This window comes from Mastigoproctus giganteus, chromosome 3 (genome assembly GCF_048544385.1).
Source record: "Mastigoproctus giganteus isolate SK-2022 chromosome 3, ASM4854438v1, whole genome shotgun sequence".
NCBI lineage: Eukaryota > Metazoa > Arthropoda > Arachnida > Uropygi > Thelyphonidae > Mastigoproctus > Mastigoproctus giganteus.
The window spans coordinates 115,518,946-115,545,597 of NC_143577.1; the positions used below are offsets into that span (position 1 = coordinate 115,518,946).

At 36.2% G+C, this 26,652-nt stretch overlaps 1 protein-coding gene across 2 annotated transcripts in view; it reads right to left on the reverse strand.

Moving 5' to 3' along the window:
• LOC150088239 (protein held out wings-like) overlaps positions 1-23,246 on the reverse strand; it is a 170,265-nt gene extending 147,019 nt beyond the window's left edge. For both annotated transcript variants that reach the window (XM_090369401.1, XM_090369400.1), the window contains exon 1: positions 22,976-23,246. In XM_090369401.1, the coding sequence (XP_090225527.1) occupies positions 22,976-23,102 (127 nt within the window). In that variant the 5' untranslated portion in view covers positions 23,103-23,246. The remainder of the gene's footprint in view (positions 1-22,975) is intronic.
• Positions 23,247-26,652: the final 3,406 nt, after the last annotated feature.

A 26,652-nucleotide genomic window follows, 5' to 3' on the forward strand; every position in this document is an offset into this window, starting at 1 on the left:
GATGTGCGGAAATTTGCTTCTGGCCAGCAGGTGGCTGATTGCTGGAACAAACTTCCATCTGTCATTGTAGAAGTTGGTTCAAGGAAGAACTGGGCAAACTTTTGGAGCAGATGGATGGGAGAAATGGGAAATTTTTCTTTCTATTTTTTGGCTGATGCTGTATAAGCTTGCTTTCTAGCATCATAAGCCTCTACTAATGCTAAAGTGTAGGAAGGAAAATCCACAGAACTGAGTGAGTTATCTGACATGGTTCTAAAAAACATATTTTAATATGTTTATTAGCACAATCTGTAGCTAAATCTATCTAAATCTTTCTATTCCCAATATAACATGCTCAACTTTCAAATGAAAATTAATCTTGGGAGCAACAAATACTGCAACTATTATATATAATCCAATAAAGTTTAAATATCAAAAATTAAATATTAAGGAGCAAATTCAGTAACACTAAAGAATAATGCAAGACTATTAAAACAAATGAGCAAAAGAAGTAATAGAAAAACATGAACTGAGTGCATGTTCTCTGGAATACTAACAGAAGCCATTCACTGAATTGTGCTGCAGGGAGCAACTGTGATTTATTGCATATAAAGTTGACAATTATATGACAAGCAGGTATTTCTGATACTTCAGACAATTTTCTCATGTCTGCTGTGCTTTTTGCCTAACCACATTCCTCACAGCTCACACACTTTTGGCCATTACAATAAATCATTAAGTATCACGCAAATGGAATTAAATTTCATGAATTACAATTAATATTTTAACATTTTTTGAGGAGGGGTCCATCACATTTATATGGAGGTAATTTTCAATCTCTCTCCCCACATACAGAGAGAGAGAGAGAGAGAGAGAGAGAGAGAGAGAGAGAGAGAGAGCGAGAATTATTTGTTAAATATATGTATTAGTTTATGGGGAAGAGTATCGCAAAAGATACACCTAAATAAATCTATGGATAATGAGTAGGTAATTTTTCATTAATCACCTATTGCATTCAGATTTATAAACTCGCATGGACTTTGCATTCAGATTTATAAACTCGTAGTACCTGGAGATTTATGCTAAATCTCCAGGTACTACGTTAGAAAAATTACTAAAATCAATATTAAATAACATAAATAAAAGTAACATCATAAACTCACCTATCATTATTACTATAAAAATAATAATATAATACAGATACAAATATTTCACTTTAAACGACTATTCACCAGCACTTATCTTAATTTAAAAGTTGTTCTTAATGGATTGAAACACGTACTGGGATACAGTAAGTTAAGGCAACCTTGCCTTAACTTACTGGGTTACACTAATTAACCTTTTTAGTTTAACAACAACGTATACCTACAAGTGAAAGGCACCCCTATGGGAAGTCCAGTATTACGTATAATAGCAAACCGATAACCATATTCAGCTGAATAAAAAAAAATAATAAAAAACAATTCCAGATAGCCTATCACTATTTAGAGACATCTTTGATTTATGTGTCCTTAACTGTCCACATTTCATTCAAGATTTCAGCAGCCTACATCCAGAAGAGGGATATCATCATTCTTCTCTTTCTTAGTGATTTCATTCCCCCCCCCTCTCTCTCTGGATTTAAAAATATTAATCTCCACCAATACAAAAAAATATAACTGTCTATAACAAAAGAGATGCATTTAATTTCAATGTAGTCACCTTACACATTGGTCAACCAATATCTCTAAATCTGTGCATACCAATATTATTCTATCCCAATGCCTCGGGATTGCTTCCATCTGCATTAAAAGTTCTGCCTATATAACTATCGAAGCCTTGCATAATAAAATGGTTTATAATAATTTCCCAATTCCATGTCTAAAATATCACTTCAGAGGGTCCATATATTATAAATTTCAAAATCTCCTAACAGAATGCTAATTTAGTAATTGTAAATAATATAATGGGTTTTAGATTCAGAACAGGTCCTACATCTATGAACATAAAGTATATAGTATACACTTCTCTCTCTTGGTGTATTACAGTCTGAAAAACTTGTACCCACTTGTGTACAAACTTGTGATAGCAACCTCAAGTGTATTACTTATAACCTTTTTATTTATTCTTTGTATTCCACTTTTAAGTTTTGTTTCATATCAATATATTTATTCCACATTGCTCTACATTCCATCTCACCTCGATTCTTCCCCCTTATTGTTTCATTATTGCTGTATATGTACATCACCCCACTTAAGTTCACACAATGATTTTCAAATTCAGCTGAGGGTCCTACTATACAAATGGGTTTACAATCCCAAGTTTCATGCACATTAATACACATTTTACCGTGACACACACACAGAATTTTACCATGACACACACAGAGAGAGAGAGAGAGAGAGAGAGAGAGAGAGAGATCACCACTTTTCATTTCTCAAATTATACACAACTCCATTTCTTTTTCGGTTACAGTAAGGACCACATGTGGTTCTTTTGCTTGTAAGTCTCCTTATACCACATGCTTTATTTTTGCTTTTAACTTTATATCCTTCATTCCCTGCTGGGCCAATGATGATCAATGTTGTACTGCACATTACAGAAATTTTAAATTTCTTAATTTTTATTATATTTTATATAATCTTAAATTTTATTATTTGTTACCTAATCTCAAAATTGATTTTGCCATAATGAAAATTTATCATTACAGAAACAGAGAATACCCCTTATTGTTAGTTATTTTTTCTTTTCAATTTGGGTGGATAACCCCAAAAGAAGTCACCCAAATTGTAGGTAAACAGCAATCAGTTTTTGTACAGTTGGGTCTCCATGTTGGGTCTCCATGTGATCTGTATTCGCGTATTCAGGTTTTCGCATCGGTGGTTGCGAAATTTATCATACTAAAAATTTGGCTGCTGCTTGCTGCACTCACTCAGTGAGTGCCATCTGAGTAGGATGGCTTGTGACCTCTGTGTGTGTCTGTGTTAGGCTACTTGTGCTTAAAATATTACTGTGATTATGTGAATACTCACGAGTTCTAAACAAAGTGCATCTAGTGACAAACAAAAGCCTAAAAGCGCCAAGAAAATTATGACTTTGAAAGAGAAAGTGCAGATTCTAGATAAATGTTGAGAAGGGCTCACATATGCAGCCATAGGCTGTATGTATGGTATCAACAAAAGTACCGTATGATACGTAAGGAAACAAAAAACTGAGATCAGAGAGGCATGTTAAGTGGAGAAATTCTCACTGCTAAATATGCAGCTTATGTACGTGATAAAGTGGCGTTAAAAATGGAGAATGATCCAAATGAACAGTACAAAGACCAACACAAGAAAAACAACTTTGCCTGTGTACATTGGTATGATTTCCACTAATGCCCTCATTCTTTACAACAAATTTAACCCCTGTACTAGCAGCACCACATAAACCACTTTCATTTCCAGCAAAGGCTGGTTCCAGAAATTCAAGAGGCATTATTCACTCCATAACGTAAAGATTGTGGGCAAGTCTGCTTCAGCTGATCACAAGGCTGCTAAGGCCTACCCTGCTCAACTCAAGAAGTTCATCAAGGAGAATGGATATAAACTTGAACAGGTTTTCAATGCCAATGAGACAGAATTATTCTGGAAGATGCCTCAGTGCAGCTATATAGCTGCCAGGATTCAAGGCAGATGTCTCTACGTCAGCCAACCCTGCTTCTTCTCCAGCCTCTGAAATCCCTACTACTGAGGAGTACTGAATCCTCTGGTGAATACCCTGATGCATGCCTTGTTCTTAACTATGTAATAAAATTTTGATACAGTATTTTTCAAACATGGGTCTAAAATGTTACTCATTATTGTAAAACACAACTAAAACCTTTTAAACACTTTTCTGTTAATTGCAAATGGTTGCAGATGTGTTTAGGCATATGTAGAAAACATGTGGGGCTATTTGGGCGAGAGTACAGATTTTTTGCAGAATTTCACATTTTCGTGGGAAGTGTTGACATGTAACCTCCACAAATATGGAGACCTGACTGCATATTATCTTATGTGTCTATGTAACATACTTTGCCTATGCATTCTCCACATATTTATCTAGGTATGTCTTTTGCATTACTCTTCCCCATAAACTAATACATATATTTAACAAATAATACCATGTGTGTGTATATATATATATATACACACATGGTATATATATACTATATACCATACTATATACCAACTGTATACTATATACCATACTATATATATATATATATATATATATAGAATCAAATTACTAAAGCGTAGAACTGGGATATTATAAGATTATATTAACCAATCAGATTAATGCCATCTGAGATAGAACATTACATCCGTTGTTAAATATATGCAGGAATGAAATAATGTTAACAAAGTCCCTTGCAAAGTATCTTTTCCCATGGTTGGCTAATTATGTATATTTTTTATTGAATTTAATATTTATGTTTAACCATTGTTGCCTAGGGTCCGGTTTGTTCTTGGATTGCTTCGGGTATTTTAAACTATAGGACGGCTTCTACATTTCTACAATTTAACATTATTTCATTCCTGCATATATATATATATATATATATATATATATATATATATATATATATATATATATATGCATGCAGGAATGAAATAATTAAATGTACTTTATATTAGAAGACAATAAAATAATAAAAAAGGAAAGGAAGAAACGAAGAGAGAAGGAAAGGAAAGAAAAACAGAATATCCATGGAATACGGTTACTGACAGGCAGACCAACCCAACAAGCATTATGATTAATAGTTTTAAGAGCAGAGGAATGAAGACAGATGGAAAAGTGGTGGAGAGAAATAGAGGTAATAAGGATAGAAACAGATTAGTTAGACAAAAATAGTGAAAGATGAGGAACAATAAAAGCAATAGAAATAAGAGCTAGGTGAAAAACAAGAGAGGGAGAAAAAATTAGTTCAAAAAGGGGATTAAAGGGGAGTGAAAGAATCAAAGAGGGAATAATAATAAATTAGACAAAAATAGTGAAAGAAAAACAAGAGAAAGATAGATGAGTGAAGAAAGAGAAAAGATTAGTTAAAAATTCATTAGGAGAAACAGTAGTGAAAGAGAAAGATAATGGGCAAAGGGATATAGATTATTGAAGAGTAGTTATCAGAAGAGTAAGAAAATTAGAAGGAAAATAAAAAAAGGAATACCGAGAAAAGAGAAGAGAGAGTGAGAATAATAATATAGGTTAAAAAAAAACAACATAAAATAAAAAATTAATATTAAATGATATGACATCTAAAGAAAGGTAGATATTAGCATTTAGTATTAGTAGAAGCATATGATGCAAGAAAGCAAACTTATACAGCATCAGCCAAAAAAATGCCACTTTAGATTTCACCCATCCATTCACTCCAAATGTTTGTCTAGTTCAGCCTTGAATTTATTTAAGCTGTCAAATTTTCCAACGACAGTTGGAAGTTTGTTCCAGCAATCAACCACCCACTAGCTAAAGGCAAATTTCCACACATGTATTCTATAATTGTCTTTCCTCAATTTGAATTCTATGTGCCCTAAGTCAATTAATCTGGGCAAGAGGAAGAATCTCATTAACACTGAGCTTGCTCAAACCATTCAAGGCCTTATACACCTCAATCAGATCACCTTGCAGGTGCCTAGTCTCCAGACACTCATTTGCAAAGCTTAAGCTTTTCTTCTTAAGAGCAACCCTTTGTTCCATTCACTAATCATGTTGCCCTTCTTTGTACTCATTCCAGTCGCTCTACATCCTTCCCAAAATGAGGCATCCAGACCAGTACACAGTACTCAAGGTGTGGCCTGATCATTGCCTTATACAAGGCAATAATCACCTCCTTATCCCTGGTAGAAAAATTCCTGTATATCACTGACAAGACACCATGCAGACAGTCTGCACTGCTCAGAAAACTTCATATCTGACTGCACAATTAGCCCCAGGTCTTTTTCATTCTCTACCACCTGAGTGTAGTACTACACAGTTGATACGTTATGCTGGGGTTACTGCTACCCATATGCAGTACTTTACATTTTTCAATGTTAAACATCAGTTGCCACCTCTCAGCCCATCTGCTCAACTTTTCTAGATCCTGTTGCAGTAGTGTACTGTCATTAACAACCCTGCCAACCTTTGTATCATCGGCAAACTTAGACATTAAGCTTGATATACCTTCATTCATCAGTATCATTAATAAATACAGAAAACAACAATGGATCCAATACTGAACCCTGGAGGACTCCACTAATAATATTAGTCCACAAAGAGCAATGTCCACTGATTACCACTCTCTGTCTTCTTCCACTCAACCATCCCTTTATCCATAGCAGCAACTTGCCCTTAATGCCACACTGCTCCGATTTGTACAGCAGTCTTCCATGTGCAACAGTATCAAAAGCCTTTTTAAGATTCACGTACATACAGTAGAGCGTCAGTTATCCAGAATAACTGATGGATAACCAAATTTTCCAGATAATTTTTCTGGTAAGATTAAATTAATTTAATCTTACCAGAAAAATAGGTAAGATTAAATTAATTTAATCTTACCTTATGACTGAATTAAATAAGATTAATTAAATAAAAAAAATTATAAACCAATCTTAGAAAACAGAAACATCCATCCAGGCATTTTTATGATTTTTATACAAAACAGGAAAATTAGAAAGATTTTTAAATGCTCTCGGGTTTTTTTTTTGGCTTACCGATAATGAACACAGACAATGTGTGTGTCCCGTTAGCATTTGTACACATAGCAATTGTAACTCTCTCTTTTCTCATCTTAAAACTTGGTGCAGGCATTTGTTTTAGTGGCTAGGGTTTTTCTTGGTAATGCTTTCCATAATAAGCCCATCTCATCAACATTATAAACATTTTCTTTCTCATAATTTGCTATAACTGAAGTAAATTTACTTTTCAAAGGACAACACTGCCAATTTGTCTGCAGAAAGTTTCTTGCCTTGAATATCTAAGTCATGTGTACAGTGTCTCAGTTTAAAGTTTTTCAGCCAATCTGTGTTTGCCTTAAAATCTTCATTACCTATTTAATTTTCGATTAAAATCCAATGCTTTTTCACACAACATGGCCCAGACACTAGTTCATCTAAACTTCACTCTGTCTGGAGAAAACAAAAAAATAAAGTGAGTGCACTCTCTAAAGCGGCATTTTCAGGTTTCGACCATCTTTTTCCTGCTAGATCCTCCTTTACTATCCATAATCTACACAAATTCTCTTATAGCATTGGAATTTTTCTTGATGTTGTAAATTGGTGAAGTCTCCACGTTAAACTCCTTGGAGAGATTTCCTAAATTTTCACTTTTTCTAATTCTATTAATAATTTCTGTTTTTTGTTGCAATGTTAAAACTATGCGTTTTCTTTACATTCACATTTTACCGTTAAAAATTGAGAAAAATAATAGATCGCATAGTTTCGGGCCGATATATTCTTACCGGATCTGGAGCTAAATTAATTCACTCATGGTTTCCGAGAAAACCCAGTAGGCTCTGTGATATTTTTCTAAAGCACATTTCTGAAAGTCAGATAGAATTCTGGAGGTCACAACCATAAAATAAAAACAATTTGCAGTTTTCGGTTTATTGGGCTTTTTGTTTGTACAATCTGTTATAAACAGGTAGTAAACTTGATCTTTCACTTATTATAATCGAAATTCAATTTGCAAACATGACCACTATAACCAGAGCTTACTGTACTACCTTTAATAAAAAAAAAAAAAAAAAAAAAAAGAAGAAAAGATCAGCCTTTCAAAATACTCTGAATAACCGACACTCTACTGTATATGATATCAAAATTATTCTTTGCATCCAGTTCCTTCGTGACCACATCATAGTATCCAATCCAATTGGTCAGATATGACTTCCCCTAACAAACGAATGCTGTGTCCAAACTATAACTGAAGTTGGCTAAGGTAAAGAAAGCCTGCACAAGAAGCATGCAAAAGTTCGATGAAATTTGCCGGTAAAAGTACTTTGCCGTAACGACATTTGTATTGTTGCTCGCTCTGTGAACAGACGGTGGGTGTTATTGGTCTGGAGTACAAGTTGAATCCCACGGGAGATTGAAGTGGAGGGGGAGTAACCTGACCTTTCTTCTTTAGAATCACTATTTGAATTAACTAATTGAATCACGAACAGGGTCATATTGGAAGTTCTGGCGTCGTAAAAATTGTTCATAACATAGTTTCACTAGTAAACTTTTTCGAAAATTGCCGTGCTTCTCGTGTGGGCTTCCTTTGCTTTTTTTCTTTCTTAATAAACAATTTATCCACTAGTCCACCAGTGATTCTAAAGAAAAAAGGTCAGGTACCCCCTCCCCACTACGGGAGGGTTTCAATCTCCCATGGGATTCAATTTCTATTCCTGACCGATAACACCCACTGTCTGTTTACCAAGTGAGCAACAATACAAATGCCATTAAGGCAAAGTACTTTTACCAGTAAATTTCATCAAACTTTTGCATGCTTCTCGTGCAGGCTTTCTTTACCTTCACCCTGAAGTCTTGTCTAGATGATCCTGCAGTGCTTCTTTAACCAGTGCCTCGTATATTGTTACACAACATACAATCTCAGAGTCTTTTACAAGAACCAAAAAAGGAAAATACTTTTTGAAAAACTTTCAGAAACAGACAAGCTTGATATTATTTTTATACATACAATTTCAGTGACTGGTTCTTGAAAAAGACTGAGATTGTACGTGTAACAATATCCACTTTTCTTTAGATATCATTTAGTATTAAAATAAACTGTCGAAACAACGGCATTGCAAATTACGGAAAATTCAAGCTTACAGCACATTGAGATTGGATGTTTACATACAACGCAGACGTTTTGCAGTGCTGAAAAAAGAAAATGGCATGTCAAGTGATTACTGTATTTGTTTACATTTGCCATTTTGAAATTAAATTCTGTACTGATAATCACAGATTATACCGTTGTTTTACATTTATTTTAAATTAAAAACCCCTCACTATGGCTCCTAAAGTTAATAAACCTTATACAGAGAAGAAAAGAACTACAACTTTAAAGCTTAGTGACAAAAACCTGATATAATAAAAAAAAAATAGAATGGGAGACATAAGTAGAAATGTATTAATGGCAGAATATAACAATGGATCGTCAACATTGTATGATATTAAACATTCAAAGAACAAAATTTTAAATTTACTGCATGTTCAGAACCTAACAATAAGACAGTTAATAGAAAAGTTTACGCAGGCCAAAATTAAAAAACTTAGAAAAAGTGCTGCATGAGTGTTTTATTAAAACGATCGGAAGGTATGGCTATTGCCTAGTTGGGGTTAAAGACTATTGCCAAAGAAAAAATAGGCATTGATACAACAATTGCTTTTACTGATGGATGTTTAACTAAATTTATGATAAGACACCAAATCAGAAAATTAGACATTACAGTAAACCCCCGCTATTAGCAGGGGTTACGTTCCTGAGAAATGCCACGAATACTGAGTTATGGCTCTCATAGTAATAAAGGGGTTCTGTTCCAAAGTATGAAATATATAAGAAAAACTAGTCTAAAATTTTGTCTACGTATGTATTATATGTATCTTCATAATATGACTATGTACATAGATAGCACATGAAATGCAAGCATATGGCATCGAAATGAAACTAAGAAACAATTTAATATTAATTGTAATATTTATTAGAAATTTCAAACAAATCTTTCAAACCAGCGCCTTTGCTAGCTAAAACTTATCCCGCCAGTGTTATCACCAGTTTTGCTAAAGTGTTGATAAAGGAGTTTTGCCTTTTCACGAATGATGAGTGAACTTAACAGAATTTTATTTTGAGTTCGGTCTTCTATCCACAGATTTAAAGCTTTTTCCATTTTTTCTAATTTAACATCACGAGTTACAGAGCAAATTTTTGAAACAATTAGCACGTTTTCACGGACACTACGGCATATTTTTTCTTCCGACTTCTTGTTTGATCGTACCATTGACTCATTGATTTTATAATGTTTTGTCACTGAGGAGACACTTTCACTATTAGAAATTTTGTCTAATAACTCAATTTTATTCACTAATGTCATCACCTTCTTTGATCTTTTCACATTTCCCTTGTTATTCGTAGCCATATTTTTGTATGAGTTAGAAAAACTTGTCCACAATAAAGTCACTTTCTTCCGTTAACACACTCGAAAAAGTGTGTTTTACACTGCAAAACGCTAGATTTATCACTTTTGTAAGCATATCAATTTATAAATTGATAAATTTATTCAATTTATTAGCATATAAATTAAAAGCAAACCACGAAACCTTCCATGACAAGCGCATAACACATTGAACAAGGGTTAGCGAGAAACATCCACGCTCGCGATTTTGTCATCCCCTCTCCCCCCACCCATCCACTGAGCGCTGTTTTGACCGGGAAAGATAATTTTAGCCACGCCCATGCTTTTTTTATGGCGGAAAATGTTCACGGTGCTTTAAAATTCACATTTTTTTAGGTTTCATTTTATGTTAAATCAGCGACCGCGAATAGCGGGGGTTTACTGTACAGGAGAAAAACAGTCTGCTAACAAAGAGGTGGCGAAAGAATACAGTGTGACATTTGAGAAGTTTGTTAATGACAATAATCTCACAACTAACCAAATATAGAAAGCTGACAAAACTGGTCTCTACTGGAAATGTCTGCCACAAAAAACATTGGCAGGTTGCAAAGAAAAAAGTGAAAGTGGTTTTATTCAAAATAAAGAAAGAGTGACAGTTCTTAAGTGTGCAAATGCATCTCGTCAACACAAAATTAAGCCTTTAGTATTTCATAAATACCATCGACCACAAGCCTTGAAGGGAATTATGCATTTGCCGGTGACTTATAAGGCCCAAAAAAAAAAAAAAATGCTTGTATGGATAAGAAAATTTTCAAGATTGGTGCACTCGTGAATTTGTTTCAGAGTTCGAAAGAATTTATGTGATATGGGGAAGAGTCCAAATTCTAAATTCATACTTCTACACGTGTGTAGAAGTATGAAATTGCCTCCATCCCCTGTGAGTACCATAATGAAAAATGCAGATAAAATAAAACAGTCTATGCAACATGCTATGGCAGCAGGTGCGATGAAAGTGAGTTATAGCAAAAGTAAACTTTTAGAAAAAAATGGAGAAATTATTGTCATTGTGGGTGGATGACTTAAATCAAAAAAAAAAAAAAAAGCATTCCATTGACTCAAGCTGTTAGATAATGCAAAGTCAATTTCTGAAGATCTTAAGAAATAAAGAGAGATGTGATGAGACTTTTTAGGTAGCAAGGGATGGTTCATGCAATTTAAATCTTGAAGTGCCGCTGTGTGTGAAATTAAATGGTGAGGCAGAAAGTGCAGATGCTGAGGCAGCTTCGGCATTTCCTGCAGAGTTTCAAGCTATTGTAGAAGAGGGTAATTATCCTCCTGATCTCATTTTGAATGTTGATAAGACCAGGCTTTATTGGAAGAAACTGCCATCACGAACCTTCATTGCCCAGGAAGAGCAGTCTGCACCAGGTTTCAAGACTGCAAAAGACAGGCTAACACTTCTGCTGGGTGCAAGTGTCTCTGGCACTTAAATTAAAACCAACGCTGGCATACCATTCACAGACACCACATGCTCTCAAGGGCATAAACAAATCCACATTGAAGGTCTACTGGAAATGGAACAGGACGACTTGGGTGACAAGAAATCTTGGATTGGTACACAAACTATTTTTGCCCTATTGTGCTCCGTTTTTGTCAAGAGAATGAGTTACCAGCCAAGGCTGGTAACTCATTCTCCTTTTAGACAGACAATGCCCCTGGCAATCCTGCAAACCTTGCTGAAGTTGAAACATCTCTGGACAAAACAATTTTGTTTACATTGAATTCACCAAACACCACTTCAGTTTTGCAACCAAATGAGGTGCCTCCGTAGCCAGGTGGGCAGGAGCGGCAGTGCGTAGCAAACACTTCTAGATTAGGCCGGGGTTCAAGCCCGTCAAAACCAAATACGGAGGACACAGAAAGGTCACGGAATGACCACCGCATATCCCCGGAGCAATATGGCCTTAGTTGTTAATGCTTCTAAAAACCAAACAACAACAACAACAACAGCAGCAGCAACCAAATGACCGGGGGGTAATAGCAACCTTTAAAGCCTATTATGTCCACCAAACTTTCATGGAAATGGTGAGAGTTGTGGACAGGTCAGCCAAAACTATCAAAGATTACTGACACTCAATCAATATTTTGAAGGGCATTAATAACATCAACAAAGCTTCGGAGGAAGTGTCAGTGAACTGTTTGAATGGAGTTTGCAGTAAACTTCTACACAATTTATGCACGGCTTCACAGGATTATAGCCAGTGGAGAACATTGTTGAAGACGTTAGCAGGCTGGTGCAAGAGGTGGGATTGGACAAGGTTACAGCTGAAGATATAACAGTGCTGTTGGATAGCCATGGACAGCAGATTTCCAATGAAGACATGGAAAGATTGTCTAAAGAACTTAGCCAACAGAAGGAGGGGAGAAAAAAAAAGAAGTATCTCCTCTAAAAGAGAAGACATCTCTCCTTACTCATCTCTTCTATCATACTACATGATAGAGGAAATGAGGGAGGGTTTACCAGAACTTTGCTCTGGAGACTAAACATGGATTCCACCACTTCAAGCCTCAAATAAGCAAAGAGGTGGTATTGCACCAGTTGACGAGTCATCTACCACCTAGTATTGCCTGGTAACACAGAGGAGCAGCACTCTGTGGGTGCCACACCTTGACCCCTGCTTACGTTGGTTCACACCTGGGGTCACCTACAGTCTGCTAGGTGCCATATTTCAGGACTTACACATGAGGGTTATTTGGCTATCACAAACCGACCGGACTTTGCCAAATTGGGTTCACTTGATTTGAGTGTCACTCGAATATCAGTTCTATCAGGGTTTTAGTCTCCCAGGTAGCAAGCATAGCTTGGCATAACACTGTGTTTGGACAGCCTTAAGGACCATTTCAATCCTCATAAAATTCAGTCCTGGCTTAGATCTTGCAAAGACGTTCTTCTGCACCTATGCATATATTCACTGACACTTAGATTTCTAGACAAGCTCACACATCCCTGTTAGGGATATCCAGACTTCTATCTCTCTTGGCATAAGCACATCATAAATACTGCTTCCTCTGCATCTAAAAAACTGTTTTCTCTTCTGCTCTCGGCATTACTTTTCTTCCAAACAACTGTTCACTATGTACAAATCGCAGATCCACCCTACCATGAGATATTGTTCCCACATCTGGGGCAGTACCCCTAAAACCTCTCTCAGGCTTCTAGATTCCGTTCAAAAGAGGGAACAGTTAGGTTAATTAATGACCCATTTCTAACAAAGTCTCTACACTGTTTCTGCTGCATGCCTTTTCTATAGATACTTCCATGGGTACTGTTCTTCTGAATTGGCTTCTATAATTTGCCACTCTCTTCCAAACAAGTCTGAACACGTGTTGCAACCACTCAGCACCATTTTACTGTCCAACTTCAAACTCGCAGAACCAACTTTTCTTATTCTTCATATGTATTTCCTGAAAATTACGATCTACACAAATTCAAGTCTAATGTCAACAAGTATCTTCAACCCATGCATGGTACTAGGTACCACAGGTTCTAATACCTCTCTTGCTTGGGGTTTTCATACAAAAAAAAAAATAATAATAATAACAGACTGACACAGCGGACAGATAAATATCAAAGTATTAGAGACTGATGATTCCTGCTTTTGAGTGAGGCATCCCAATGGCCTCTACAAATCCCATTTTATTTGGTGCAGTTTTTTCTAAAAACTATTCCAAATAAATTGTTGGTTTTTAAAAATAATGCCATTTTACTTATGGAGTTAATTTTTACGTTACACGTGCACTTTTTAAGTGGTATGTTTCCCCCCACCTCCTAATTTTACTGGAGGCTGATCAAGATGACTGCACACCAGGAAATAATTATTGGCACTGTTAAGACTAAAACACTTATAATCTCACATCTATAACAATTGTTGCTATAATTCAGGTTAAAAAACAATCATAATAAAATAATGTTTACTGATTTGCCATCTATTCCCAATAGATATTATTATTAGCCGTATGGTGTGAGAGAGAGAGAGAGAGAGAGAGAGAGAGAGAGAGAGAGAGAGAGAGAGAGAGAGAGAGAGAGAGAGAGAGAGTGAGTGTCATAAGTAGAAGGAATCACTAAGAAAATGAAGAATGATGATATCCAGCTCAAGACCCTGGGTTTGCCATGCCCATACTCACCAGACATGAGCCCCTGGGAATAGATGGTGAAGCTTTCGACTCGGTCCAAATCACACCACTTCTTGCCTTACTTGAAAGATTATATGGGATATCCGGAAATATACTCGAGATCCTCAATAATCTGCTATCTAGGAGAATGCTTCGCTTCACAGGTAATGACATTATAGTCTGTAAAATTGCCGAACTAGGGATTCCACAAGGTGGTTCCTACTCAGCCTTACTATTTTCAGCAATATTTGTTCCACTTATAGGTTCCACAAGTGCCAGCATTCCTATCGTATACAGGTGATATTGTATGCTACTTTAGCATTAGTATTAGTGGAGGCATATGATGCAAGAAAGCAAGCTTAAGCAGCTTCAGCCAGAAAAAAAAAAAAAAAAAACAGGTCCCATTTCACCCCTGCCTTCGTTCCAAATACCTGTCCAGCTCAAACTTAAATTTATTTAGGCTATCAACTTCCACAACAAAAGATGGAAGTCTGTTCCACCAATCAACTACCCACTGGCTAAAGGCAAACTTCCGCACATCTATCCTACAACTGTCTTTCTTCAATTTGAATTTATGCACTCTCATATGATTATTCTGAGCAAGAGGAAGAATCCCATCAGCACTGAGCATGCTCAAACCATTCAATGCTTTATACACCTCAATCAGATCACCTCGCAGGTGCCTAGTCTTCAAACACTGCAAAATCTGCAAAACGAGTAATGTGTATGCGGGGGGGGGGGGGCATTGTCAAGGCCATGTTATGTCGAGAATCTGGGTATATCCTTGCCATGTATATGCCATATCCAAAAATTTAATTACTTCATATAGCATGTCCCCCCACCTTTCCTTACTATTGAATACACCATGAATAGTTAAAATAATAGAGCAAGCTTATCTGAGAAAAGATATAAACCTCCCAAACACTTCCTAGTTCATTTCGCAAATATACGTGGTCTCAGTTCTAATCTCAATGGATGTCCATTTTCGCTTGCAGTCTGCCAAACCCCATGTACTTTTTCTGACAGAATCTTAGTTATTGGTTGATTCAAACACTGCTCATTTCAGTTACCCAAATTATTCGCTGAATAATTCCTTTTGCCTCAAAGTTGGTACTTGTGCATATGTTCGTTCCGATATTCTCTGTCAGAAATTTGGTAATTTAGAATCTCCTCTTTTCGATCTTCTCTGGTTTAAAATCTCTCTACCCAATTCTGTCAAATTCATCTGTTGTTTCTACTGTTCTCCTAACTCCACTAATCACCTGGAGCTCTTTGACTTCCTGTCTTTGCAGCTTGACTTTCTCCAGTCCAACTTTCTTAACAGTGAGGTAATTTTCCTTGGTGATTTTAATGTTCACAACTCCAGATGGCTTCCGTTCTCTAGTCACACCAATCCATGCTGAGGCTTTTGCAATTACTAATGACCTTGCACACATTGTTCATTTACTACCAGAATATCAAACAATCCTAACATTACAACCAACACACTTGATCTTTTTATCACAAACAACCCGTCTAAGTAAACGGTCAAAGTGAGTGGTCCTTTAAGCATCTCAGATCACAACTTTGTGATAGTCTCTTCTCCAACTGAGCCTTTATCTCATGGCTATTTCCAACCTAGTATTGTTTGGCATTACAAGAATGTAAAGTGGGATGACCTGCGAGATTTCTTTTCTTCTTTTCCTTAAGTCTGATTACTGTTTCAAACTTCTGATGTCAATGTTTGCTCAGAACGTATCAGTAAAATTATTCTTGTAGGAACTTCTGATGTCAACATTTGCTCAGATTGTGTCAGTGAAATTATTCTTGTAGGAATGGAATCCTTTATTCCCCACTCCACTCTAAAATCTCGTACTTTATCTACCTTGGTTTTCCAATAAATGTGCTCAGGCTGTTCAAGAGAAGAATGTTGCATATCGTAATTGGCTTGTTTCCAATTCTTCAGTTTCATTTTCTGCCTACAACAAAGCTCGCAACAATTATAAAGCAGTTATTAATCAGTCCAAACTAGATTTTTAAAAAGGCTAAGAGTAGAAAACTTGCTTCTTGCCCTAATGGTAGCCAAGCATTCTGGTCTCTTGCTATTGGCCAAAACTTTTACCCATCTCTGCCAAAACCAGATGGTTGTATTGTCACCTCAGCCAAGGATAAAGCTGACCTGCTAGCATCCCATTTTTCTTCCAACTCAAGTATTAATAATCTTGGTAAATCCCCTGCCTCCACCATTCCCAACTCCATTCAATCTTCCTGTGGTCTTCCATCAAAGGATATTGACAAACCTTGATGCTAAGAAAGCTGCAGGTCCTGATGGTATTTCTCCACTTATTCTCAAAACTTGTGCTCCTGAACTTACTTAGTTCAGGAGCACAAGTGCCAGCATTCTTATTCCAAAGATGTTTTTCCTTTTGCTTGGAAATTTGCTCATATCCAGCCAGTTCCTAAAAAGGGTGACAAATCCCTCCCATCCAATTATCATCCCATTGCAATTCTTTCTAATGTAATGGAGAAATCAATTAACCGCCAACTCTTAAAATAACCTAGAAACCTTCCGTCTGATTAACGATCGCCAGTATGGATTCCGTCAATGTCGATCCACTGGTGATATTCTGGTTTATGTTACCCATTTATGGACAAATTCAATGGAAAAGTTCAGTTAAACACAAGCAGTTACTCTTGATATCTCAAAGGCTTTCGATCGTGTTTGGCATAAAGGTCTTCTAAACAAGATTCCATCTTATGGTTTGCCAACTGTTTTTTTCAATTAATTATCCAGTTTTCTGTCTGACCTTGCATTCCACTTTTCAGTTTGAGAAACCTTGCCCTTCTCAATCAGCTTCGACTTAGACTATCCGCTACCAATTCCTTAAAAGCTGATCTCCAGGTAATTCTCCAGTGGGGCAATGACAACTTAGTTGATTTCAATCCTTCTAAAACTCAGTCCCGTTTTATATCTCGCAAAAAGGATTCTTCTCCTATGCTTATCTTTGGTGGCACTCTGATTTCTAGGCAAGATGACATACGGGTAGTTCTCGACTTTACAAGTTAACTCATTCCTAGCGCGCACTTGTAAAGCGGGAATTTATTTCCAATAGACATAAGGTTAAAAATAGGAGTTACATTCTCAGCAATTAAATTAGTTAGCTAATTAGTGTGTTTAAACAATGATTGATTTATCGAAAGAAATGAGAACATAGCCTGTAAAATCAAGAAAATTATAATAATAAAAAAATTATCTACGACTTACAAATGTTAAAGAATGTTTATTCTTCATCTTCATCGACTAAATGCACACTCATTGATCACTCATTATTGATCTGGCACTCGGTTTGTTGCACAAGAAGTCGTCGTCTTCAGAAATGCTTCAAGAGGCATTTGCTTCCAAAATAATCTTCTCTTTTCTTTTTTAAATTTCACGATTGCATGCATAAGCATTTTTTAATGGCACACACAAATTGCAACTAACACTGTTCAAGTGGAGTAACAAGTTTACGAAGCTTAAAAAAAAAAAAAAAGGAAATGAAGAGAAGATTCTGAAAATTTATTTGTTTTTTATACGACTGAAGATTTCAGTGAAGGGGAAACATTTCACCATAATAACGTAAAAAACCACACAATTCCAGCTATCGGTATTTTCGCAAATGCAAGAAGATCGAGCATACTACCCGTTTATAATTGATCGGAGTAACAGAAAAGCCCAATAACCCGGAAAGTGCAAATTGTTTTTATTGTCTTTTGGTAGTGAACTCCAGAAATGTGTTTTAGAAAAATATCACAATGGCGTTAAAAATTGGTTCAAACAATGAAAGTCTAGTGCATTTTAATGATTAGAATTGGTAACTAATTCAATTTACAAACCACGCTCACTATGGACGCCGAGCCACACTAGCCCAACAAGCAAATAACAACACAACTGGAAACTAAATGGGACAAGCCATTCCCACAACAAATTCAATACCTCCAATGAGAATAAAAGGACATGGCCTACAACTCTGCGACTGACTGAACCCTGAATCTGCAAAAGCCCACATGGACCTGAACCATGCAGCTTCACTGCCATCAAGACTCGTTGGGGACCAGAATCGAGCACCTGACTCGATTCCTTTCCAAACCTACCACGGCGGGGCGGAGACTCCTTGTGTCCCCTCGCCGAACCCCCCCCCCCTTTTCCTCTCTGGTGAGGCATGGGCATGCCTCACTGACCAACTGGGGGCATCTTCTCTATCGCTCCCATATTTCTATCTTTACCCCCCAGTCTTCTGTCTCCCCTCCTACTCTATCTATGTACAATGCGAACGCCCCACACACTAAATTTAACAACACTCAAAATAATCTTCGCCCAGTTTCGGCCTATCCATCTATGTAATATCAAACCCCCCAGCGGTGTGTATAGGCATACAACATATGGTGTATGCAGACAAGTGAAATGAGTATATACATGTGCATATACATACATATTATGATTTTTTTTTTTTTTTTTTAAAGGTCCTAGCCGCCGAAATCTCAGGAAACTAAGCGGCAGGACCTGCCAGAGTAACTAAGTCTACTGGGTTCCTGGTCTGCCTCCACGGGGCGAAGGTGGGGCAACGTTGGGCTCCAACAGGGGCCCAGCGGCTAAATGACCAGATGAACAACGGTACACGACATTACACATGTACAATACCCACACACTTTTAAATCTCTGGCATTCCCAGCAAGCTGGTACACCCACAATGAAAGCAACGCGGAGATGGGGGAAACCCCTGGTGCCGCATGACATCAATATACCTTACACCTTACACCTTACCTTATGGCCTTAAGGTCATATAAGCTTGTGACCTTAAAAATGACATTTTAGAGAGATAAATAGCTTTAGTTATACAGCGAAAATTTCAACTTCCGAGATCTTGAAACCAATTACCAAAAAACAATGTGTTATTGGATTCACATTACGATAGTGACTCTGACTCTGGAACTGATTAATATCATAAAGTGGGGTACACTGCATTGTATAGCTACGCATGTGGTTTGGAATGCGGTATTTATTAATGTTTAAATTCTTTCTTTCTCTCTCTCTCTCTCTCTCTCTCTCTCTCTCTCTCTCTCTCTCTCTCTCTCTCTCTCTCTCTCTCTCTCTCATTTCAGAAAAAAATTTTTTTGGCTGATGCAGCATAAGCCTCAGGCTTCCTTGCACCATATGGCTCATAATAATAATAACTGAAATTTACAAACACCACTTGCAAAAAGGTGAACCATGGAAAAAAAGCAAAAAAAAAAAAAAGAAAAAAGAAAATGTACATATTAAATTGTCAGATCATCCCATGATACAATATACTCATAGCTGTAAACTTTTGACTTTAAAAAAAGCCAGATCAGGAAATTATATCAGGAGGAACATTGCAGATTTCTGTGCAAAAGAATTCTTTTTTTTACAAGAAAATTAGATTTTTCAAAGAGCAGGAGGTTTCTGTAAAGTCACTGCACTAGAAATTAAATTGAATCAATAACAAAATGCGCATTTTATATTAAAATAGAGTCATAGGCCTGTTTACTAGTTCAGGATGCTTTCAAACATACCTAGGATTTTGATTTTTCTGCCTGTGGATTGCAGTTTGGATTGTCTTCTAGACAAGAACTGATTATAACTGCTTTGAGAAAGATACTTACATACTATCCAACTTTTCAAAAATGTCTTTTGCCTTTAGCCAGCAGGTGGTTGGTTGGTGGAACCAACCAACCACCAATTTTTCTAATAATAATAAAACACAAGGGATGGAACAGACTTCCATCCCTTGTAGTGGAGGTTGATAGCCTAAATAAGTTTAAGGCTCAGCTGGACAGGTATTTTGAACGAACAGAGGGGTGAAGTGGAAGTGGTTTTTTTTTTTTTTTTTTTTTGGCTGATGCTGCATAAGCTTGCTTTCTTGCATCAAATGCCTCTACTAATGCTAATGTGAAGACAAAATATTGTTCATAACAATTGTACTGCTTCAGACTTGGCTGTCAAGAGCATTTCAAAAAATTTGACCCCAGGGGCTCACATCTGGTGAGTATGGACTTGGCAGGGTCTTGAGCTGGATATCATCTCTCTCTCTCTCTCTCTCTCTCTCTCTCTCTCACACACACACACACACACACACACACACACACACACACACACACACACACAGGGTAACTCGGGAATTTTTTTTGGCTGGTTATTATCCTTGCATCATATGGCTAATAATAAAAACTGCACTAGAGAGAGGTATGAATTCAGTTCCCCCCTCCTGAATTCAGTGACACTCAGCACTCCCACAATGAATTATTAAAATGCAAAGAAAGTTGAGATAATGTGTTATATTTCATGTTTCCTTGTGCACTTGTCAGTTCCATCAAGGGCCACTGTGCATCATTTTTTTTAATAGCATCTGGTACATTCTTGCACTGAAACTGACTACTACAAAACACTGATTGCTTTATCTATTTCTTTAATGACACCAAGAAATATACTTATCCAAAAAAAAATTTATATTTAAAAATGGCACACTGCCAATTGATAAAATTTGTGCTACTGAAGCATTTATAAGAACATGGGAATTTGTGCTCCATGTAGTTATCACATGCAGCAATAATGGGCTTCCCCAATAAACAAAAGAACAGAATCTTCTCTTCTTTAAAACTCTCCATGACTTTGGTGGTAGAAATGCTTAAGTCAGAGTCAATTTTTTTGTTTAGCCCGCTAACGAATCAATTTCCAAAATAGAAGCAGAAGATTCAAAAAAGCATTCAACATATCTGGGAGTAATGAACCCCGACACATGTGAAGTACATGTGTCGGGGTTCATTACTCCGACACATGTGAAGTACACCAAATTGAAGAGTTATGTTCAGATTTTCAAATACTGGAATAACATTTAAAAGAAATAAGCAAACTGCTCTATTCAAGCCAGAAGAAAGGAACACAAACAGACTTTCTGCATGAGCAAGAATAATATGCCTAGAATGCTTAGCTTGCTTAGCCTGTTTAGGATTGCTTTCACCAGAAGTTTGCAGTTACCTTGGAGTTTTCATAAAACTTTTTTTTTTTTTTTTGTATCACACACTGGATGTGGATAAACTCTATGGCAACCAATGATCCCTTGTACTTTTCAGTTTGGTAATGCTGAAAAGCTCATATATGACTTTCCTCACACTAAACTCTTCTTTAAACAGATTTGTCATTTAACCCTATTCTACCAGTCTAGTTACATACTTAAACAAAGACAGCCAATGTGTAATACTCGGGCTTCTAAATCTTTACTTCATTGGTATGAATCAGTTCAAATTATCTTTTCATTTAGTACTTCTTTCTATATAGTCATAAATGTCTACCAAATATTCATCAACTTTCAGAGGAAGGCATGCAGACCCATTTCAGTACACAAATTAATAAGATGAAAAGGTCAGATTATTACCACTAAGTGCTAAATCTCCTATTTTAATACAGTTGCTACTCCAGTCTTTTTCGCATACTACACAGTTATAAAAAATAAAGTGAGAAGCAGTAGTTGTTTTACACTTGGAAACAACAGTATTCTGTTAATGGGGAATCCACAATTCTATTAATAAAATCAAGAGAGAAGGTACAGCTTTTATTTATCTCAATTATACAGATCATGATAACTTCGACGACACATAATATAGAAATGATAAGAACATCCACATCCTACCACAAATCACAGCATGTTCTAATATTTACAATCACAGTGACAGTTTTGTCACCATGATTACCGAAACTATTTATCTCTTATATTTGATGAGAGCGGAACTGTGGTTATTTGCACACAACAAATATTTAGCCTAAGAGATAAGTCACTAAGCCGTCATCATTTCATCCAAATTTCCATCAACGGAGAAGTGACAAATGGAACCTAATACTCCCGTGTCACTTGTCCCGTGGGAAATAAACAGCAACAGTAAAGGGTTTCACTTCACCAAACGATATTTTGGCGATTTTACAATGCCTTATGGCCTTCTTTCGTCAATTTTTTTCTCTTGTAATTTTATAAATTGGAAACCGAAAATAATTATTCGTTTAGTTCACTTATCCAATAGTTGAGCAACGGGACTGGCTTAATCTTAAAATATATACAATTTTTCAATGGCAGAGGGGTAATGGAATTATTTTCTTACAAATATGTAAAGTTGTGCGAATTATTTGCTGATACACAGTAACTAGAAAAATAAGATATCGATTATGTTCACAGTTGGCGAAACTACTCCAAGATGGCGCCTACAACTTTTGTTTTTACATCAATGGGCTGTGATGGAATGCGGAGGATGGACTTGTCCATGCGGAGTCGTTTAGGCCTAGTATATATATTACATATAGTCTGAAGAAAGCAAGTAAAGTAAATAATTTTACCAACTAAACGAGACATTCAATGAAGAGCCCATGTTGTAAATGTGGTTTAAATGGCTCAATAAAATTCACAAAGAAAAAAAAATATACTCCGTCAACATGTACTACACTAATCAAAATTACACAAACATTTAAGGCAAAAATGAGGAACTTTGAGATATACATGTGTGTGTGTGTATTTAGATATGGAAAAGTAATGTTTGCGCATCTATTTAAACCCAAAACTAAGGTACTAGATATGTCCATTAATCCCCCACCTCTTCCAAACAATAATCATCCCCTTTTAATGAGTCAAAAGAGTCGCATATATAAACGAAATCAATAAAAATTACTCTGTGATCTAAAAATTCAAGGATATCGAACGTTCCTTAAAGTAGACTGTTGCTTACCTTCATCAAGTAACCTCTCCAAATGAATAAAAACATTGGGAAAAGCTGCAAGTTGTTTCTTGTCTTTTAACAGTTGAGCTAAATAATCGGCAGTACCTTGAGCATTATTGTTTGCTGTTTCACCCATTGTTTACACTACTTAGTTCAGAAAATTGAAGGACGGAAATAACTCCAAATAATATTACAAACAAGCGACTACTGCTGACGTAAAAACAGTACACACTGCTCCTACTCGCCCACAAAACCTGCTGTTTCTCAACTAAATTACAAACTTTCGTCCGGACTCGAGAGAGTGCATCGGTCGTGTTACGGAACTTAAAACGCATGCGCACAGTTGGAATATTCCGACACTTTCTGGGGTGAGAAACTTTTAGTTACTTGCATTGGATTAGCGAGATGGTCGTTGGTGAAAAATTACTGCACTGTGCAAAAAAAAAAAAAAAAATTCCTATGATCTGAAGAAATTTTAAACACCTAACCACTTGAAACATTTTAACAAAACGCCTTTTTTCTGTTTTATGCGCGTAAATCAAATTGCGAAATGTGAAGTAGAAAAAAGGATCCAATTTTTCTAATAATAATCGGTTTATTATTATTATTAGAGAAGCAAAAAATCAATTTGTTACAGGTTGGTCATTAAATAGCAGAAAAAAATAAATAAATAAATAAATGTACACAACAATTATTATAATTTTTGATGCAATTTAATTGATGAAGACTAATAAATATGTTCACTAATAAATATTGAATTGTATTATTATTATTATTACACAACAATACAGTATTTATTAGTCTTCATCAATTAAATTACATCAAAAACTTACATTAACTTAAATTAAATTACATCAATAATAATAAACTAGGGGAGGGCTCTTTCCCCCTGCTCGCTTTTCTCGCCAACCCACGCGCATGCTATTCTACGTAAAATGTAAAGGTATTACGGAGTAAGCAAATATTTTCTACATAAACGACACACCTGTCGAACGCACTGATCGAAATCTAATCAGTAAATGGCCTATGTAATTTTTCCTGTGCATTTGTAGTGACGCAATTGCTCTGTCCATGTGACCCGTACCCACTTCTCCCATTGGCTACCCCAAGCCCCACCACGCAGCATTCTCAAGGTCGAATAAATATCATTATGCAATTATTTACCTGCATTTACATAGGTCACTTAGAAAAAGGCCTTTTGCTTTGGGTTCCATAATGCATGAAGAATATTCTTGCATCTCTGAAAGAGAAGAAATAAAATATTTGCAAACTATACAAATATTTAAAATATTTATAAAATACTAAACTTTTTGCAAATATATAAACTATATCGGGATGATGGGTCCCTTATTAATATACAAAAAACGTTACAATGTAACATCAAATGATGCCGGGTGTGGTCACATATTAGGCAGTGAAGCATGTGCACGAGGTTAGTGAATGTTCTGGAGGCAGTTGTCTTGCAATGCAAACAATGGTGGCATGCATCCCACGTACGCACTCTACATTGTGAACAGCAAATGTCTGATTCTGCCCAGTAACCCATTTGTGTTTCTTCCATTTAACATTCGCCAACCTCGTGCCTGTGCTTCCCTGTCTAATACATGACCACGCCCAGCATCATTTGATCATTGTAATGTTTTTCGTGTTAATGTCAGCTGACGAAAGAACCCATCGTCCCAATATAGTAGAGGTATGATTGTAAATAGTTCTGTATTTTGTAAACATTTCAGTTTTTTGTAAATATATGTATAGTTTTGTTATTATTTGTATAATAATATTATACTAACATTATAATCAAAATCTAATCAGGAAATGACCTATGTAATTATTTACCTGCGCATTTGTAGGGACGTAATTGCCCCACCTTCTCCTCGCATTGGCTTCAATAAATATCACTAGGAGGAAAATTTTTTAATGATACTAGTTGATACTAGAGAGATACTAGTTGATCAAAGAAAGTGTACCATATTACAAGTACGAACCCCAGGCAGTACTAGAAACCCCAACCCACAAGATGTACTGAGACGGTGCCATAAAAACAGACAAAACAATCCTGGACAACAGACCAGACATAACCCTTGTCGACAAGACGGAAAAGGCTACCTATCTGATTGACATAGCAGTGCCCAACACTGGCAACCTCCAGAAAACGCATGAGGAAAAAATTAGGACGAACATGAACTAAGACAAAAGATCAAAGAGATGTGACATATGCAACAAGTAACGACCATCCTGATCTTTGTGTCGACCACCGGTATGGTGCCAAAGACCCTGCATAATAGCCTAGCAGCAATAGGTCTCCAGAGAACACCTACAAGCAGGGTTGTCAGACGGCCTTTATTTCAAAGAACAATCCTTTATTTTATCCAAACTGTCACTGTCCTTTATTGAAACGAGAAAGGACGCAATTTGTCCTTTATTTTCATTTTTCAATGTCTGTGCCTCGTAATGGCAGTGGCGGATTTCAGCACAGGCGTACACTTCGGACCCCCACATGCGCAGGGCCCCCCAAACTGACAAAAAATTACAGTTTCATTTCAAAGCTTCAACAGGGGATATGTGAAAAAAAAACCTCAAATGCAAAATCAGCCACTGAGAAATGAATCATAAAGAGATAATCTTAACCTATTCTAGCCTCTCCGGCTCATATATGTGTATATAATATTTCGGGACGAGACTACGTGTTCAGTATATGTAACCCACTGCACGTAGTATCTCGTACCCTGATATGTACTTAGCACCCTCCTGGCACTTTGCCGTCCCGGGGTGGTTTCCTTATGGAAATAAACGGATAATAATAATAATAATAATATATAGTTTCACGAACACCATACACTTAACTTCATACTTCTCGATGAAATTATATTTTTTTGCAAAGCATAAAAACTTGCACCTGTGTGGCCATGATCTGATTTTCACGAAAATCGTACGACTGGTAGATAATTAATAAAATCATAGGTATCGGAAAAATCACTTTTTATAATATGGAGTTCAATGGCTTTAAACTGTTTTTCTATAACTTTACAAAGAAACATTTATCTATTTCATTTATACGGTTATAGGCACCTACATATTTCATGTTATATACAAACATGTTTTATATTTTAGCCATCAAAAATGGAATTTCCGCCAAAAAAGAAGAATCCTTGTTCTTAGAACAAAAATTGGGAGCAAGAATATGAATGGCTAGCTACAACAAATGATCATCACGAAACGAGATGTCTCCTATGCAGAAATGTATTTAAAGTTGGTTATATGGGCATCTTAGCAGTTACTCAGCATTAAGACTCACAATCTCATAAATCGGCTCAAAAATCGGAAAATCCTTCAGATCTTCTTAATAGGTTTCTTGCGAAAAAGAATATGAAAGAAGAGGATTTAGTTACTGCAGCTGAAATAACTCATATATATCATTCAATTAAGCATCACCATTCTTAAAACTCATTAGATTGTAGCATGAAATTGAACTCTAAACTTTACAATGATTAAAAAATTGCAGCAAAAATATCATGCGTAAGAACTAAATTTGCTGCCATTGTTTGTAATGTTTTAGGTAAAAAAGCATCGCAAATTGGACAAGACATCATAGAGGTGACATCATTTATGGCGCTCTAGTCGCGGAAGAGAACAGTCGGTGGATTTTTGGCTGCTGTAAAGGGATAAGTATTTTTAATATTTACAGT